Source organism: Carlito syrichta, unplaced genomic scaffold (assembly GCF_000164805.1).
Source record: "Carlito syrichta isolate Samal-C Ts95f unplaced genomic scaffold, Tarsius_syrichta-2.0.1 Scaffold306659, whole genome shotgun sequence".
Lineage (NCBI taxonomy): Eukaryota > Metazoa > Chordata > Mammalia > Primates > Tarsiidae > Carlito > Carlito syrichta.
Window position 1 is genome coordinate 342,004 of NW_007250755.1, and position 20,138 is coordinate 362,141.

The following is a 20,138-nucleotide window of genomic DNA, read 5'->3' on the forward strand; positions in this document are numbered from 1 at the left end:
GGGGGGGTTTACATGTCCAATTATTCTGTTAGTACTTTCTCATTTTCTGGCACAAAAAGATGTGCTGGGCTCATCTGCATGTTCCCTGTCCAGGCCAGGGCCATTTCTCCAACGAGTCCTGGTTATTTTTAGTGGAGTGTATAAAAACACAAGACCTGAGTGCCAGGTGTACTCTTGGCTACATGCATGTACTTCAGGGCATTCTCAGTCTGTATTTATTTCTCTACCTCCACGTGCCCCAATACCTTGCATTCTGATTCAACACCATACACTTCAAGGTAGCAGTCATGCTTTTCATGTATATACATGGACTATAATGTAATATGAAATACAAATGGTATGTTCTTTTCTAACAACTGCTATTATCTGCAATATGTTTTTAAAACTCCCTGTATATTGCTAATCTCCTAAACCTGCTGATGGGTAACCCCCTCACACATGGGTCCTGATCCCAGCAAGAGCTCATCTCTCTTGCTTGGGATACACCTTGGTTGAGCCTGTCTAATGACTTTTTGGTGAAAGAAAAGAAAGAAATCCAAGAAAGATTATTTTTGTTTTGCTTTGTTTTGTTTTGAGAAGGGAAGGAAAGAGATTGGAAAGGAAAGGTGAGAGAAATTTCATTTTTCTGAAACGTAAATCCATCACCTTTGGACTACATGTATGTATCTGTGTCACACATATACACAGTCCTTGAAAAGCTTCCCGTTTCTCTAAGGCTATAAATCCTATCACTAGGGTCTAAGAGATCTTATGTGATATAACTGCCCTCCTTGGGAACTTGTCTTCTCATTCTCCCAATGTCAAACACAAGGGTCCCTTCTCAGTTCTGTTTCATCATCCCTCTTGCCACAAGGCCTTGCACGTGCTGTCCCTCAGCCTCTGTGGTCTAACCTGCCACATTCATTTGAAACAGAATGCTATAGACTGAATGCTTGTATATTGAAGCCCTAGTCCCCAGTGGGCTAGTATTGGAGGTGGGGCCTTTAGGAAGTGATTATAGTTGGGTTAGATCATGTAGTGAGGACCTCATGATGGAATTGAAAGAAGAGACATGATCTCTCCATCTCTCTCTCTCTCTCCATACAAACCAAGGAAAGGGCATCTGAGGACATAACCATGAGGAGAGCTCTCACCAGGAAACTAACCACGCTGGGACTTCCCAGCCCCCAAACCATAAGAAATCAACGTCTGCTGTTCAAGCCATCCAGTGTGTGGTATTTCAAGATGGCAGCCCATGCTGACCTAGTCTTGAAACCTCTGCTGACCTAGTCTTCAAATCTCTGTTGTAGCACTGTCTCCTCCTCTGGAAGCTCTCCTAATTTTCCTAGCCTCCGTTGGGCTATTTTGTTATTCATCGTTTTATTTGTGCCCCACACAACAGCTGGTGAGTATGCACTCATTTGTCGATGTGCCTGATGAATGCCCCCAGTCCTCTCTAAACTGTGAGCATGTGAGTGCACTGTTTCTTTTTTTATCAAGATTATGTCCCCAGCTTGTGGTCCAGTATTGGCACATAGTAGATGCTCGGCAAATATTTGTCACATGAATACATTGTATTTAGAAACATAATTTGTTTAAAAAGCAAATGCAATTTTTCTCTTTTGAATAAAAGGCAAAACATGGAGAAGTGATATAAAATGTTAGTCCTTCCAAAGACAGACTAGAACTCCATTCAAAATCCAAATGGTGTGTGTGTGCGCGCGTGCGTGTGTGTGTGTGTGTGTGTGTGTGTGTGTGTGTGTTCGTGTGTGTGTCTATACGCTGGAATGAGACAAGGTGACTTTAAATTGCACTTGAAAGAAAAGATATGTGAGGTCACCCAAAAAGTGTTTTCTTTCTAATAAATTGAAAATGCTAATGAGGGACAACTGCCTCTACCCATACAGTAAGACTTTAACTAAAATTATTATCATCAGGACACAGATAGCAACACTTTTGCTAAAGTTATTAGAATCCGAGAAGTATGACTGAGCACAAGAATAAATAGACTGATGGAGCAGAACTGATCATCAAAAAATAGTTCATATAATGAACTTAATATGTTAAGGATGACATGTACTTCAATAAAAAAATGAATAATATAATTTAATAAGTAGTGCTGGCACAATTGTTTACCTGAGCAAAACAGCATAAGACTATGCTTCCCAATACACGTTCGAAAATGAATGCCAGAACATCCCTTGTGCCTATCGACAAGAGAATGGATGAATACGCAAGGAACTACTACTCAACAATAAACAGGAACCCATTCCTGCTTCACACACAACACGAACGAGTCTCTCCAGCATAATGCTAAGTGAACAAGACGCAAAAGAGCATATGCTGTATGATTTCATTTACATGGCGTTGTAAGACAAACCTATGGTAAAAAAAATGAGAATCCTGTTTGCCTCTGGGTGTGGGTGGGGTGAGGATTGAACGAGGAGGCGTGAGGGAACTTCCACGTTGAACGGCCATGTTCTGTATTGCTATGAGAGTTCGGGTTACACAGTTGCATGCATTTTTTAAAACTCTGTGAATGTACATTTGATACTTGTACATTCCACTCTATGGATAGTTTACCTTAAACAAAAAAAGACCATAAACAAATATTTAACTCCAGTGAAAGACATGTATGCTGAAGTGGTTAGAGATGATGGCTGCAAGTTACATGGAAATGAACCAGTATGCAATATGCCCATGCAACAAACATGTGCTTGGCCTCCTCAATCTAAAATTAAAAAAAATGAAATGGAGGGAGTCATGGATGAACAGAAGGATGGGTAGATGGATAGTTACAGCAGAAGCAAATATAACAAGATATTAATTCTAGAATCTAGGTGGCGGGTATACAGCTGTTCTTAGTCAAGTTCTATCAAGTTCTTTGTGCACCAGAAATTTTTAAAGATAACACATGGGAAAAATAAATATATTTGAGGAGTGCTACATATTCAAATATAGAACAAACCCCCTCTTCAATAAAATAGTACAGAAAACTTTAAAAAACATTATAACCTGGGAGTGAAGAGAACTTTTCAAACAAAGCAGGAAATCCAAGAACCGCAGAGAGATATTACATGGATGCCCACCATTTGCAAGCCAGAGAATATCATAAACAACATAAAGCACAACAGATGGGGGGAAATGAATTGTACCATATATGGCTGGCAAAAGGCTAATATCCCTCATATAAAGAGACATCTTCTATAAGTTTCTAAGAAAGCAACAAAAAACCCCAGCAGAAACGTAAGTAAGCACGTGCACAGGCAATTAACAGAAGAGGAAACAAGAATCCCCTCAACTGTGTGAAAAGACATTAACATCACCAGCAGCCAGTTGAAAATGCAAATGAAGACAAAATGAGGTATCATTTTTCATTGATGGATTTGGCAAATTTTTAAAGATTGATCACCTCCAGTGCTGGTGAGGCTGCTGGAGACAGGCACCAAACATTCCTGGTGGAGTTTCGATGTTTACAAACGTTTGGAAGAGCAATCTGGTCGCAAAAATGCCCAAGAAACTACACAAGAATGCAGAGGAATGGGCATCGTATGATCCCAATTTTATAGAATAAAAATGTTCAGAGTTTGGAACAAAGAGAAAATGTCAACGGAGACACACCTCATTGCTGAAACAGGGGCTTCAGGCTGGATGGAGGTCAACGATGGCCTGAGCGACAAACCTGGTTGGTCACATTTTTTAATAGTCTATGATTTAAAATGATGTTTACAACCTTTTACAGGGTCGCCTTGTCAACGGTTATGTAGTTATTTGCATAACAACCTCCCTTTCGCCTTTTGGCCAGTTAGATGACCTTTTAAGAACACGTTTACTAACCCCTGTGGCCAGGGAATTGTAGTTAATCTGTTATTCTTTTCCTTCTCTGTATTGTTTTAATTTTTACAGTAATCATGTATTTGCAGGGTTAAAGAAGACAGGCAGGCAGGTAGGTAGGTAGATCCACTGCCTTGGATGCTGCAAAGGGAAACCAGGAACATTGGCTAGGAAGCCACTGGGACAGCCCAAGAGAATGGTGCTTTGGAATAGGGTGGACTAGGAATGGGGTTAGCAGAGATGGAAAGGGGGGAGATATTTTATAGGACCCCCATAGGGACGCCTGAGATGCTGGGCACAGACACGGGGAAATCAAGGATGACTCCTAGGTTTCAGTCTTGAGTTAAGTAGTGCCAATTACTGAGACAGGGAAACTAGGGAGGGGATATTGAAGAGTAAATCCCTTGCTCTATTTTGGACTTGTTAACATTCTAAATGGAATTGTGTGAGCTAGGCAGTTGGATATAGATGATTAGAGCTGCCTCAGGATGTGGAGGGAAAGGCTGAGCAGGACACACACATTTAAGAGTACTCATCATGTAGATGGTACTTAAAGCTATCTGGAACCTCTGCAGAGGGAAAATCAAGTGGGGCCCAGAGTCTACCTGGTGACACAGTGCCCAAGCCACCTGGGTCCTGAAGATCCATGCCCAGAGCTTGCTCCGTGCTGATTAACATCTCCGGTGCACCTGCTTTGATTCCCCCGAATCATCTGTTCCGAAATCTCCCTTCCCAATGACCAAGAAACACTATGGCTTCAGAAAAGGCACTGGCCTTTCCTCAGTGCCTATGTCCAGATGCTTGCTTACCTGGACAACTGGCTGCTGCTGCTTCTCCGGGATGGATGCTCTTCCTGACCTCTGGGTCCCTCCGTGGAGAGATCTCTTCAGGTCCCAATTCTCCCAGGGTGCCCTGCCACAGGTCCCCAACCGTGGACAGCCCCTCTTGCTCACGCCAAGCTTCTAGCTACGACCACCGAGAAGGACTCACCAAGGAGCTGGTATAGGTGGGGTCTGAGGTGTCATCCTGGAGGTAGCGGGAGAGGCCGAAGTCAGACACCTTGCACACCAGGTTACTATTGACCAGAATGTTCCTAGCAGCCAGGTCCCGGTGCACGTAATTCATCTCGGCCAGGTACTTCATGCCAGCGGCAATGCCCCTGAGCATACCCACCAGCTGGATCACCGTGAACTGCCCGTCGTTTTGCTGTAACGAGACATGAGTGCATCAGGATCAGGATGGGCTTCCGTGGCTAAACAGGGATGGGATGCTGTGGCCCCTTTGCTTGTCAGCTCTGCCAGTGCCAACCCAAGCGGTTCACGGCTCCTCATTCCATCCCCAACCCTCTCCTGGAACGCTCTGTTCTCCTCGCCAAGCCCTGTCAATTTCATCTCCAAATTACATCTCAAACCCATCCACTTCTCTCCATCTCCACGGCCGCCATTCCAACCAAGTCGCCGTCATCCATCACCTGTAACAGCTGCCCGCACCGCCCCCCGCAATCCATTCTCTCCAGCCCGAGCCATCTTTTTAAGACATAAATCAGGCCATGTCACTCTCTGGTTTAAAACTCTCTAATAGCCTCTCATTGCATTAAGAGAAATCTCCAAGCTTCTCAGCCCAGCCCGCAAGATGCCCTGGCATCAGTTACTGCCTCACCTTGGGCAACTGTATCCCCCATTCCTGTGCTAAAGCCACAGTGACTGGTGATCTTTCTGTTCTTCCCCCAAGACAAGCTGGTTTTTTTTTTTTTTTTTTTGGCCTTAGGGCACTTAAATGTGCCATGCCCTCCGTTTTTTCCTCAGAATCGACACCTACCTGCTTAATAGACAGTTCTCTGCTTAGATGATGCTTCCTTAGAAAGATCATTCGTATACCTACTCCCCCCCTCTAAGTATCTGATTCTTCTTCTACTATCTCATCTTTCTTTTTAGCACATATCACAACTTTTAATCATATGTGTATACGTGCGTGTGTATGTGTCTGTCTGTCTCTGTTGCTTGATGCTACCCTCTTTGAGGACAAGAATCCTGTCTTTTGTGGTCATCACAGGATTATCAGGGCAGAAAACTTTAAGGTAGATAGAAAGAGCTCAACAAATATAAGTTGAACAAATGACTAATACATCTCTTCCTGTTTCTAAAATTAAGCGTTTAAGGCATCCAGGCAATCCTGGGCTATCAGTCTTTGTGTTGGGATGGCCACACCTACCTCTCAGGGATGATCGGAGCAGGGGACCCTCACATGGTCTGTGGCATATACAACCCTCCTGATGAATGGGAACTCTCTCTGCATCTCCCAGTGGCAACCCTCAGTCTGCCCTCTCTCTCTGCTCATTGGTGGGCTCCCAGTGTCTTGGATGTATGCCCTTCCGGGTTAGATGACAGACTCTTCAGCAAATGAACCCATGGCTTCCTCTGGCCTCCCTGAAGCTCCTGGATCTTGGCTCTACACACACGATTAAATCAGCAAACCCTGAGCCTTATTGCCAAGAGTACATTTTCCCATCTAGTCCAGCCCCAACTGCTCCCCAGAGGGCCAGGAGGTGTGATCTAGAAGCAGAACACAGCCCAGTCATTGGAACGAATACTCAGGCTGGAGGAGAGGTGAACAGGAGGCAGGACCCCTGGGGTCTCGGCTGTGTTTAATGTTCAACACTGACGCGGGGCAAGAGAGTCACGTCCTGTGCCCTGAAGTCCTTGTGTGAAATGCAGAAAGCGTAGAGAATGCGAGAAGTACCCATCCGCCGAGCATCTGCTGTAAGTGAGATGTGACACAGTGCATTCACGTGAATTATCTCACTTAAACATGTAAGATGCGTCATTCATGCATGTGCTCCTGCCAAAGCATTTTCTATGCAACCTACATAAGGAAAAATACAAGACCTGTTCCGAAAACACCTTGTTTATTAGCAAAAACACCAACAATCTAGTGATGACAACATGAGTTGTGGAAGACTCTTCCCCGCGCGAGATGCCTGGGTCTGTGCTCCGAAGGTTGTGCGCCCTAGTCGGTTGAAGAACTGGCATTCCCCCTCTCAAAGGGAGGGCCCCCAGGCACACCGGGCTTGACACACCCCAAGTTCCAAGCCATTTCCAACTCAAACCGTAAGAGCCTCCCAACCTGCCCAGGAGACTGGATGGAGGCTTTCTCCAAAGCATTTCTACTGAGCAACACCCAAGCAAGTGCGGAGCTGCTTTTTGGAAACGATGCCTTGTTTTCAGCATACATTGCCCATCTGTGAGCGCTGGATTTGCAGTGAGTGACGCAGATTCCCCTTCTCACTAATGCACTGCAGTCCACACCTTCCCAAGAGCTCAGCCAGGCTGCCACCAGCACCATGCATTTTCTCCAAGCAGGTCTCGGGGATTTGCCCCCTCGGAAAGTTCTGACGCAACTCTGGTATATTCCAGAAATGTACCTTGGCCACAAGTGACATGGTTTACCTTCTCAGTTCAGTCTGTTATTTCCTCTTTGTAATGACTACACTCACAGAGCGTCTCCCTAAAAAAGCTGGCATTTGGGGTGGGCACTGGTGGAGGTTGCAAACAACTCTAAGAAGAGCACTGTTGAAAGTCCACACAGCGAGGTACCTGTTTCTGCTTTAAGCCATTTGTGTCTTCCCATCAGACAAAAGTGGTTAAAGGTCCAGGTTTTGGAGCCAGACAGACCTGACTTGGATCTCGGCTTTACAACTCACAGGTTGTGTGTGAGTTTGGGCAAGTTATTCAACCACCAGAGCCATGATCCTCACATCTGTAAAATAAGGACACAGAATCCACTTCTCATAGGGTTCTGTGAGGTTAAATTGCATAATACAAGTGAAAGGGCTTGGCTCAGTGCCCTGTGGACACAAAGATGGCGGCAATGGTCCCTGCTACCATCGGCAAGGCTTCAGTCGTGTCTCACACATCAGGTCCCGTCTGTACCTCAGATGAGCATGGTGAGAGAGACTGAGAGCACCGGGAGGCCGAGACTCAGGCTTCCTCATGGCTTTCTGGGGTGAGAGGGAGACATCCTGGGTTCACTGCCTTTGGGGAACACGGTTCACAGAGCATTCTGAGCTCCGCAGGTAGCAGGGAGGCGTCTGTGATTGCAGGAGATGATTGGGACCCAAAGCTTGAGCTGATTAACCAACAAACACCGATTTCTTCCATGTCTTGACTTTTGGGTGGCAAGTCATACTTCATAGAAAATGCTTTGCTCTTTAAAACTAGTCCTGCGCAGTAGGCAAGGCAGGCGATATTATATTGTTTTCACAGACAAGATAAAGGCGACCCAGAAAGTTTATGTGATCAGCCTTAAATTACTTTGCGTGATTTTGAGTTATAACAGCAACCTAAGTTCAGAATGGCAAATTGCTTCTCCACTGACAGTCCATCTCCGATCAACAGGTAATGGCTGCTCTAATGCTGTGGATAAGCCTTGCAGGGAGAAAAGCCATGGCTGATTAACGATGCTACTCTTATCTTATCCCCTAACCCCTGTCCAGTGCCTTTTTCCACTGGAATATGCTGACTTTGCCATGGGCAGCATGTTTTCTTCAGATCTGCAGGAGACCACATACCAAAGTAGGCAGGGTCCTGACTGTCGAATTCATAATCCTGGGGAAACCTAAAGATATAAACATTAAGATTTTTCTGGCATGTTTAACTGTTTTATGCTCAGTTGATTGGCATAAGTCCCCAAGAGGAACTTCCAGAGATATGAACAGCCGCATACAGAGATAAACAAGAGAGAGAAAAAGAACGCCCAACTTTTCTCTTAGTGACTTTGAGAAAGAACTTGGCTCCATGCTGAGCACACGGGAAAAACATAGCACAGAGAAGAAATATAGACCTGGGTGAAGTGATTTAAACTTTTCCCTTCATGAAGTGCTTTCTGCTGAAATTGCTTTTCTGCAAATGCACTGAAGCCACTGGCTGGCCCTTATATTAGACAGGAAGGATTTAGGTATTTCAACTTTCATTGACAAATCCACTTCAGGAAATGAAACCCTTATTTGATTTGTTTGAAGAAAATGAATCATAGATTTTTTTTCCAGCTGAAAGGGACCTTTCAAGCTCATCCAGCTCAATGCCTTTAGTCTATAGATTGGGAAATTGAGTTAGCAGGCTTGCTGAAGGCCAAGGGGTGACTCATAGAAGAAGCCAAAGCCAAAGCCCTGGTCTGGAGACTTCCAAGCCCTCTTCCTGACATGTGGGTTACTGCCTTGAGCTTCGGCTCTTGAGTGAGCTTCCCTGATGAGAAATGTCCCTGTGTGACATTACTCAGTGACTTCCAAAATTCAGTTATGACCATCTGCGAATGACCCAGCAGCAACCACAAGGCCAAGCTCTACGGAGCATGCTGACCGTCTTAGTGGGTATCTGCTGCTTGATAAAATCGAAAAAGCCCGGGACGCTCCCCAGGCCTTCAGGAATCATTCCTAAGATTGGGAAAGTGCCACCAGATTCAATCCCTTGAACTGGATTGCCAAGAAGGAAACCTGAAATCCTGGATTTGTATTTTAACCGATGGATGACTCGGCCATTAAAAAAAAACGATAATCATGAGCCATCTCCCGAATGTGTGATAAAGAATCACGGTGTTTCTACTCCCACTAGAGCGTCAGGGATGCTGAGTCCTGCAATGGGATAGGAACAGCGTGTGGACTGCAAGGAGTCATGTCTGGTGTGCCGACGGGATCCTCAATGCCCGGAGCCTCTCAGGTGCTGACCCGGGGCTGGCGCTGTGGTCACTCTCCACAGATGCTATGTCCAATGGGAAAGGAGGAGTCGGAGGGGAGAAAGTCGTTGCCCAAATTGAGGATGAACCCTTTTCCTTTCTTCTCTGAGTAGTGATCCTAAAATTATCCCACTTCCCAGAAGATGGACCCTGTAGAACTGAACTGATGACCTATTTTTCGATTTTATCAAGCAGCAGATACATCAATTAATGTTGCTATGCTCCAGGGTTCGGCAGTAAGGCTGAAATTAGATTTATAGATTACCTGCCTCCACGCCGTGCAAGGAGTCAGAAACGCTTCATTTCCCTTCTCCTCCCGGCACTGCCTGCCCTCTGCTTCCTTCCTGCCATGCCTTCTCCTCTCTGCTCCTCTCTGGCCCCCGGGCCTTCTCCCCCTGCGACCTCAGCATCACCATCCTGAGAAAAGCTGGTGTCCAAGCTCCTCCGTGACCTGGGTCCCCAAAGAGGACAGGCCTGGGAGGACCAGCAGGGTGAGGTGTTGGTTTTCTGAAAGCTCCTGAGAATGAAGCTTCCTTTTCCAGGGAGGGAGGCTGACCACAGCCTCCAAATCAAGGAGCTACTCTCTGTGATGTCTAGTCAGGTGACTGGTAGGAAATAAATGACTCCTGTAAGGTCTTGAGGCTGCTTCCAGAAAACACTCCTTCTAACATTGCCTTCGATTCATGTTTATTGGACTGTCTTCAGTTTTGATTCCGATCAAAACTGAATGTCCCAGGAAAGTAGACCATGCCTATCAAGCCACTGACATGACAAGTGTGGCTTCAAGACAGTGACGGAGAAAGCACATACACAGAAGATGACGCGATCTCTCCCACCACCCCCTAACATTTCTGTTCTGGAAATCACTGTTCATGCTTTTCATTCAACTAGCACTTATCAGGGGCTCACCGTTCTAGGTACTGGGTTTCAAAACACAAGGCACAACCCCTACCCTCCAGGAGGCTTGGCCCAAGCAAAGTACACGGGTCCCCTAGTCTAAACCAGCTGTCTCCCATGACCACCCAGAAAGACAACAGCCCCTACTGCCTGAGGACCCAGACTAGGCAGAAAATGCGTGCCTGCCCTGCAGAAGTGGCTTTAGCACTGTGCTTCTACGCAAGTTCCCAGCCACCCTTCCACACTGCAGTCCTAAGCTCTGCTTTAATTGCTGGAGGTACCACACAGCTGCTGACAGATTACCTCATAGGTCCACTTAGCTTTGGCCTGCACATAGCTGTTCTGCTATTCTGTCAGCCATGTGCTCCCTGCCACATGCCCCCCCCATTAGGCAAATTCCTTATTCTCCAATATTAGATCAACTCTCCCTCCTCTTTGAAGATTTTCCTGGGTTCTCAGAAAGATTCAAGTCCTTCTTCACTTATCACACCTCCATACTCACTCATGGAAACAATAAGTATAAGGTAGGCAAATGATGGCCAGAAGCTTTGGACACTCAGGTCTGGCAAAGCTTTATGTCTGAGAAAGGTTGAGCTCTCCAAGATGGACATGACAAGATTTCCCATCTCCTAGGGGTAAGGAGGCCCCGGGTTGATGTCCCTCTATTAGAATGTGGCATCTGTTTTCTTTCCTTGAGTCCAGGTGGGCGTGTCACTATGTCGGATGTGACACTATGTGAATTCCAAGGCTAGGTCACGGTGGTAAAGCTTGCCCCTTGCTCCTCTGGTATGCTTGTTCTTGGAACCCAGCTTGCTCTAAGGAAGCTCAAGCAGATCACATGGAAAGGTGTCAGGTGACACCCAGCATCGACCCCCTGATATATGAGTAAAGGCCCTTTCAGACAGTTCCAAGTCTCAGCCCTTGAGCCACTGCGGCTGGCTCCCATGGAACAGAGGGGTCCCTACCAAACCCCGCCCAAATTGTAGTTTCATGAACAAAAAACAAACCAAAAAAACCCCCACAAACAAAAACAACAACAAACCCTGCAGTTACACTAAGCCACTCAACGTCTTGTGAGTTAGCAATGGAGAATTGGAGCAAAGTTGCTTTCATCTCTATAGGTACAGGGTCTGGCCAGAGCAGTGACCCCAGCAATGTTTCAATGACTGACTCTTGGATCTGCAGCCACAGCTATTGCTTGGTTGCTTCGTAGCCTGCGACTGAATGTCACCCTTTAGTCCTTGCTCAGAAGGCTCCGCCTTCTCTCTGATGCTGCTCTTAGCTCGTAGACTGTCAGCTCTTAGGCTCCCAAATGTCCCCAGCAGAGGATACCTCTGGGTCTGGGACAGATTCTGCTTCCCAGCCCTGCTCATTTGGCTTCCACTCCTCAGACACCAGCATCCTGGCTGTCCTCACTCCCCCTCCTCCAAGAAGCTTTCTGATACCCTACAAAAATGACGCGGTTCCACTGGGTGTCCAACCCCCATCTGGGTGTGTCCTGACAATGATCTTTCACAGGTGTCTCAGCCAAAGGCCCTTAGCTATCCCCACCTCTGCCTCATGTCTTCATCCTGGCCTGGGCGTGACAGCAAGGCGGCCCGCTTCTTTTCTGAGCCGGAACATGAGGAGAGCTGGCTGGGAGGGCGGTTGTATTGGCAAAAGGCAGAGCTGGCCGCAGGCGTCCGCATGAATCACACAGTACGATGCAGCAGCCACAAGTCTCCTCCGTCTCCATGATTCATGCAGATACCAATGGCCATTCTTCGCCCCTCTCTATTCATTTTATGCATCCAGCAAGCATTTATCAAGGCCCTACTCCATGCCATCCTCTTCCTGAAGAGCCCGCAAGCATGGCTTTCTTCTCTTTTAGCAGCAAATATTGGCTAACATCGCTAACACCCATGCACGTTGCACCAGGCGATCTTGAGTGGCAGCTTGCCCTTCTGGGACCCTCCTCCCTCAACCATCATTCACCTGCCTCTGGCAGTGCCCCATGCATGCCCTTGAGCTGCTCTTACCCGGAGGAAGGAATCCAAGGCACCATTCTCCATGAACTCCGTGATGATCATGACGGGTCGACTCTTGGTGACCACACCCTCCAGGCGAATGATGTTGGGATGGTCGAACTGGCCCATGATGCTGGCCTCGCTTAGGAAGTCCCGGCGCTGCTTCTCCGAGTAGCCTGCCTTCAGGGTCTTGATGGCCACATAGATTTCCCTCTTGCCCGGCAGCTTCAAACGCCCCTTGTACACCTCTCCAAACTCCCCTGCAACAGTAAGAATGCCACGATTACCTTCTTCCTTCTCAGCCTGTGGAACCACGAGGAAGGCATCTTAACAAGAACAATAGGCCGGTCGGACGCGGTGGCTCAAGCCTGTCATCTCGGCACTTGGGGAGGTGGAGAAGAGAGGATTGCCTGAGTACAGGGACTCAAGACCAGCCTGGGCAACTTGGTGAGACCTAATCTCTACAGTAAATCAAAAAATTAGCCGGGCGTGGTGGTGCATGCCTATGGTTCCAGCTACTTGGAAGGCTGAGGCGAAAGGATTACCTGGGCCCAGCAGGTTGAGGCTGCGGTGGCCATGAGGGTGCCACTGCACTCTAGCCTGTGTGACCGAGTGAGACTCAACCTTAAAAAAATAAAAAAGAAAAAAGAACAGTGATACTACGAGTGGAGTTGCGACTTAAGTGGCAGGAATTGAAATCGTGTTCCCTCATGGCAATGATGAGGTTTTGGTTCTAACCAGCTCACAAAGGGAATACAAAAATACATTCCTTACCTCAGTTCTTAGAAATAGCATGGTCAGCTAATGTGGAACTTGAGAATATATATATGAGTTTGTTTTTCCCCACAGGTAATTTTTCCTTTGTGTCCCAGTTGAATAATTGAAACGAAAGGGTCAGTTTCACTTTGCCAGAATCATGGTTCATTTTTAGCAGAGCCTGGTGCAAAAACATTCAGGGGACAGGGGACATGTTCAGGTACTTTGGCCCTCTGCATGAGGATATATGGGGGGGGACCCAGAAAAGCCTGGAATTATATTTTGAAGGGCAGGTCCCTTTTAGCATAGGCTTCCCCTGCTAGGTAAGTTTTCTAAGAGCCCATTGGTATCAGTGTACCAGCTAGTGTTGCTGAGAGAGGCTGCATTCCACTGCAGTTATTATCATTTTTTTTGAGATTCTTTCAACACATTTTGCCCATTTCATGATGGGTGATTTACACAAAGATCCTGCCCACTGCCCACACTGAGCTGAGTGTTCAGCAGTTGTTTGTTTGTTTTTACCCCAAACAGCATGACTCTTGGGCCCCACCCACCCTGTTCACCCGATTTCATCCTGAGCAACTTTTTTTTGTTTTCCCAGATGAAAAAAGTTCTCAAAGGGAAACGTTTTGCCAGTGTGGAAGAGGTGAAACAAAAAACAGCAGAAACACTAAAAGGTATCCGCATTGAGAAGTGCAAAACCGGGTTTGAAAGCGTCTCGATAGGTGTGCTGCATCAAACGGAGAGTACTTTGGAGGCGACTGTGAGAATACAATGTTTTTTATAAACAAATTCCATTTCTTGGAGTCCCCCTTGCATCCTGTTTATGTTCTTAGATGGCTGGGAAAGCAATTTGTGCCTGTTGGGTAAACAGACACTGAGGGTTGACTGTGAAGGACAGAAGTGAGAGGATGCAGGAGGTGGTGCAGTTCACCACGCCGATGGTGCTACTGTAGACCTGAGTGTCTCAGCCAACCCAGCGGACAGTTCTAGAGGTAGTCAGGCCCTCACATCTCTGCATGCTCAGCGCCTGGTGGCCGGGGCTCCCGAAAGAACTAGGCCCCTGCAGGTCCACCGAAGCAGACACTGAGGAGCTGTGACTACAGCCTGGCGACTGACTGCACTCCTGGCAGCTGAACAGCCAGTTGTTTCTCCAACGGGCACAAGCTGGATACCTCCATGGGTGCCACAGCATTTAAACATTTTCACAGTGAAGTCACCAAGAGGAAAAACAATTCTGATGACACTATTTCACAGCTGCCTAAAAAAAAAATCTGTTGAATCCTGTTTAATGTGCTTTCAAAAGTGATTGTATGATTTCACTTGGCTTTGTAACTTCCAGTTCTTTCATGTAAAGCAGTTACATATCTACTTGTAAGTGCAGCACCGAATGTGCATTAAAGGCCTGACAGGAGAAACACAGTTTTGTGCTAGGAAAACTTTCTTTTTCACTTTCAGCTTCTGGAAGAAAATGAAGGAGCAAACTGTGAGCAATGGGATACGTTAGTGGCCACACTAGAAAGGCAAGTTCACGTTGATTCTGTGATGTAGATGGGAATGCTTTTTGTTTTCTGCTGCAAAAAAAAAAGAATGGAAGGGAGATCCATGAGAGGACTTTTGTGCAAAACTGAGCTTGCTAGAACCCGCGGCTGGAGTAGAGGTCGGCTTGAGCACCACGAGGAAGATTTCCACATGGGCCAAATACTCATGTAGATATGATTTGTAACTTTTTTTTTTTTTAAGTGACAGGGTCTCGCTATGTTGCCCATGCTGGACTCAAACTCCTGGGCTCAAGTAAGCCTCCTGGGTAGATTACAGGTGCATGCTACCACACCCCGCTGTGACATTGGTCTTGACATGGAATCACTTTAGTGAACTGCTTAAGGTCAGACCAAGTCCCCTTCACATCCATAGTTTGCACATTCAATCTGCTGTAGAGCCTGGTACATGGCAGGCATTCCAGTAAAAGTTGATCATTATGATAGTCATAATGATTTGTTTGGTTTTTGCCTTGGTCACACTTGGGTTATAAACTGCTAAAGGGACTATCCCTGCTTTATCCAGAAAAAGTAGAAGAACTGATACTTCAATTTGTATGTTAAGAAAAAAATGTTTCCTGCACCTTCTATAGACAAACACTACCATGTTTAGCTTATTTAGTAATGGCAATGAGTAAAATTTAAAGAAAAGTACTGGACAACATAGACCTGTCACATATTCGTATATGTAGACATATGCATTTCTCTCTATATGCATGCATGTAAATATGTAGTACATATATATGAAACCCATCCCTCTGACACCTTGACCATAACCAAGGCAGTGGTTGGAAACAACACATCCATCTTGTGGAATGCCATGAGCTACTGAAAACTCGCATATGGGTGCTACGTGTTGTTTGTTAAAATGCCCACATCATATTGTTACATGAAGAGGAGAAAAACAAGTTACAGCACAGTGATCTGCACTGTGTGCCCATGCACTATGTGCATCCAAAAGAAAACATGGAAGAATCCATAACACATTTATATCTAAGTTCAAAATGCTTTTATTAGAAAGATGGGATGGGAGGAGGAAGATGATATTAGTAAACTTAATTTAGTTGCTTTTATGCTATTTAAGTTGTTGTAATCAGCATTACTTTGGTAGTTAAAATGAGTAAAATTTAAAGAAAGTTACTGAACAATAGGAACCTGTCACATACATGAATGCATATATATGTACATATGTTCTTGTACATACCCATATGTGTCTATATATGCATGCATGTATATATGTAGTACGCATACGGAAACCACTCGTCTGACTTAATAGATGTTCAATAACCGTGAGCTGAATGCATACAAATCACATAGTTGATGAGTATACTAACTGATGAATCTTGGTTAGTATTTCTTCCTTGTTGCCATAATAATGAGTTCAATTTTCTTTCAGGAAAAAAGCCATAGTTGATCACTGAGGTGGAGCGTATGATAATCTTTCTTCACAGAGGAGACAGTACACACATATTTATTAACTACCTACTATGTGCCAGGAACTACACCAAGCACTTGGTGTGTCTTATCTCATTCAATCTTCTCCAATATGAGCTGGGTATTACTATGCCCATTTCACTAAAAATGAAACTGGGGCACAGGGAACGTATGCCCAACCATGCAGCTATGAATCACAGCCAGGGTTGTAGGGTTGTTGTCCACACCCATGTCTTCTCCTGCCATCCTGCCTTTAGATGGCCTTGCCTCAGTAAGCAATGCCACAGGGAAGAAAGTTCCACTGACATGAAGTTACACTTTAGGGGCCATCATGCCCCAACTGGTGCAGGTCTGCACAGGCCCCAACAGTTCATGTACAGTGACTGACATCACAACTCATTTCGCAGGTAAGAGCAAGATATAATGGCATCTAGGGCTCCTGCCTGGGAGTCAGAGAGCAGCAGAATATTTAGAAATTATAATACTTATCACTTGCTACACATTGGTGTGTGGAGTTTGGAAAAGCACTCTACAGGAATCTGATATCCTCCACAACACGCAAATAAGAGCCCCAGTGAGAAATCCTGCTCTACATCAGTGGGTCTCAAAGTTGGCTGCCCACCCCCATTGCCTGGGGAGCCTTCCGAGTGCAGAGGCCTGAGTCCCTCCTCCAGAGATTATGATTCATTGGTCTGAGTGCAGTCTGGACATTGACATATGTAAAAGCTGCCCAAAGGATCGGCTACATAATTTGCAGGGCCCAGTGCAAAATGGAAGTGCAGGACTCCTTGTTCAAAAATTATTGAGAATTTCAAGACTGTGACAGCAGGCCATTAAGCTAAGTGCAGGCTTTCTGAACACGGGCCCTGTGCAATTGCACTGGTTACAGGTCCATGAAGCCAGGTCTGGCTGCCCAGGTGAAGCTGACATGCAGCCAAGGCTGAGAACCCCAGACCAAACCATCCTAGCATATTTCAAACAAATACAGCGAGCCGCCAAGAACCCTGGAGCTTCTGGAACTTTTCTTGATAGCTTTGGGTACTTTTAGAGGCAGAGCTTGCATACAGACTGCCTCACACTGCAGGGAGTATGGCCTAGTGTGGTCTTTATAGATGTGAGTGGAGAGCAAAAAGAGAAGGAAGATACCAGTGAAGGTGTGGAAACATGGAATGGTGCAGATCAAATGACTTGCCTAATTGGCAGGTGTTATTTCATTGTTTACTCTTTTTTAAAAAAGATTTTTATTATAGAGATGTGAAGTACATTTCAGGATTAGGTATACAAACATTGATCATGCAGGCACCCTTGTTGATGAGGTGTGCCCCTCCCTCCCCTAGCAATTTCCCTCAACTGCCAATCCTACCCCCCTCCCCCTGACAGTTTCCTACTATTGCCAATTGCTTTCTTATAGCATTATAATTGTTCAAGGTTCGTTTATGAGTGAGAACATATGGAATTCTATTCTTTGTTTCTGTGATAATTCACTCAAATGCACCGAAAGGATAAAAACAAGCAACCCCTTTAAAAAGTGGGCAAGAGACATGAATAGACACTTCTCAAAAGAAGATATACGGGCAGTCAACAGACACATGAAAAAGTGCTCACCCTCACTCATTCAGAGAAATGCAAATCAAAACAACAGTGAGACACCACCTAGCCCCTGTAAGAATGGCCATCATTAATAAAACAAACAACAACAGATGCTGGCGAGGATGCTGTTGTTTACTCTTTGTGGCTGGTTGGTCTTCAAGTGCTATGCCTCTAAGGCCTTAGCTTTCAATTTCACCCTCTGTGGCAGCCTATCATACAATTTTTGAAAATTATAAAATAAAAGCATGCTCTTTTTGGGTAAGGCACGGTGGGCTTTGCAATTGGTTACTTTGGTGGTCACGGTGTCACTGCTGTCAGAAATCTGCTCTGCCATGACTTAAAGAATGGTGATTCTGTCAAAGAAGCTCATTTCCTGTCTTGCAAAAAAAAAAAGTCTTCATATTCTCCTAGTCAGGAAGTTTTCAAAGAACCAGCTGCAAAGGATGTCACTTAATACCTACTCCTCACTGGGAGACTGTGTTCACCCCTTTAATTTAGTGGTACTCTGAGTGCAGTTGGGAGGAAAATTGGTAGTGAGCAGAGGAAGAAGTTCCATGTGTACTCTAAATCCACTCGACATTGGTGGCCCTTCACGTCTCCAGGACTTGGTTTTCTTGCTGCTATACAATAAAAAGAAGTGATCATCTGTCTTGCCTTCCTAACGGGGTGTTGAGAGGCGTCTAGGAGAAAGTGCTTTGTAAACTACAAACTGTTCAAACACATGTGGGCAGTGCTATTAAAAAGATGAAACAAAAATGGAGGGATATAGAATGGGGGAATACTAGAAGAGAAAAGTGAGAAAAAAGTACCTTTCTGCAGCCTTATAAGACTTGCAGATGACTGATCAAGACACACCAGAGCTTTTTGCCAGGGGTCGTGAGGAAGTCCCCCTGACAGGTACCTGGGCATGGAGGGTATCCCCAGGTAAGCCTAGGATGCTTAAGTCTTGAGTCATTGGCTCTTTTGCATGCCTCAAAGGGAGATGGGAGTTAATGGACATAATGCTATTATTAATAACAAACAGGAAATCAAGACCTTGTATCACTTATAATCTAAGAAACTACAGTCACCTATGATCTTTGAATTCAAGTTCTTATAGTACCTTTAGTAAATGATTTTTGCTTTTCATAATTTTATAATTTCCAGAACTTGCTGTCTGTAGTACTTTTTATTGGTGGTATTGTGGGGGTAGGTTCTGTGAAAACCAGAAGACTTGGTCGACAAATTCTATGTAACACTATGTACTTTGATTTGCCATAGTCTGAACTCTAAAGAGCTTCCTTTAATATGCGCTCCCAAATATACCATAATTTTCTTGTTTTTAGTAAAAATTCAGAATGCCCCAAATCGTTTCAACAAATCAAAAATTAACATTATATTGAAGATAGATGCTTATGCCTCGAACACCTAGGCATTGAAGGAACGTTCCTCAAAATAATTAGCTGTAAATGACAAATCCACGACAACATCATACTTAAAAACAGAAGCTGGAAGCATTCCCCCTAAGAACTGGAACAAGAAAAGGATGCCTACCCTCACCCCTCCTATTCAACATAGCATTGGAAGTCCTAGCCACAGCAGTCAGGCAGGAGAAGGAAATAAGTGATATCCAAATAGCAAAAGAGGCACAAGTTAAATTATCCCTCTTTGCAAATGATATGATTCTATATCTAGAAAACCCTAGAGAGCCTGTCAAAAACCTCTTTGCACTGATAAACAACTTCAGTAAAGTCTCAGGATATAAAATTAACACACACAAAAAGTTGCATTTCTATATACCAACAATAAGCAGGCTGAGAAACAACTAAAAAACACAGTTCCATTCACAATAGCCACACACACAGAAAAAAAGCCTCAGCATCCATCTAACCAAAGAGATGAAAGAATTTTACAACAAGAACTACAAAACATTGCTCAAAGAAATCAAGGATGACACAAACAAATGGAAGAAAATCCCATGCTCGTGGTGGATTGGAAGAATCAATATCATCAAGATGTCCATCCTACCCAAGACAATCTATAGATTCAATGCAATCCCTATCAAACTACCAGCATCATTTTTCACAGACTTAGAAAAGACAATATAGAAATTCATATGGAAGCAAAAAAAGAGCCTGAATAGCTAAGACAATCCTCAGCAAAAAGAACAAAGCTAGAGGCATCACACTTCCAGACCTCAAACTTTACTAAGGCTACAGTAACCAAGACAAATGGTACTGGAACAAAAATAGACACATAGACCAATGGAACAGGACAGAGAATCTGGAAATAAAACCACAGACCGTCAACCAACTCATCTTCAACACAGATGACAAAAACAAAAGAAAATAGAAAAGATACCACATTTAGCAAACAGTGCTGGGAAAACTAGCTAACC

At 45.0% G+C, this 20,138-nt stretch overlaps 1 protein-coding gene across 1 annotated transcript in view; it reads right to left on the reverse strand.

Moving 5' to 3' along the window:
- Nucleotides 1–20,138, reverse strand: part of EPHB1 (EPH receptor B1) — a 311,624-nt gene that overhangs the window by 42,902 nt on the left and 248,584 nt on the right. The window contains exons 10-11 of the mRNA XM_021715103.1: nucleotides 12,456–12,703; nucleotides 4,812–5,019 (exon numbers count right to left, since the gene is read on the reverse strand). Coding sequence (XP_021570778.1) covers nucleotides 4,812–5,019; nucleotides 12,456–12,703 — 456 coding nt within the window. The remainder of the gene's footprint in view (nucleotides 1–4,811; nucleotides 5,020–12,455; nucleotides 12,704–20,138) is intronic.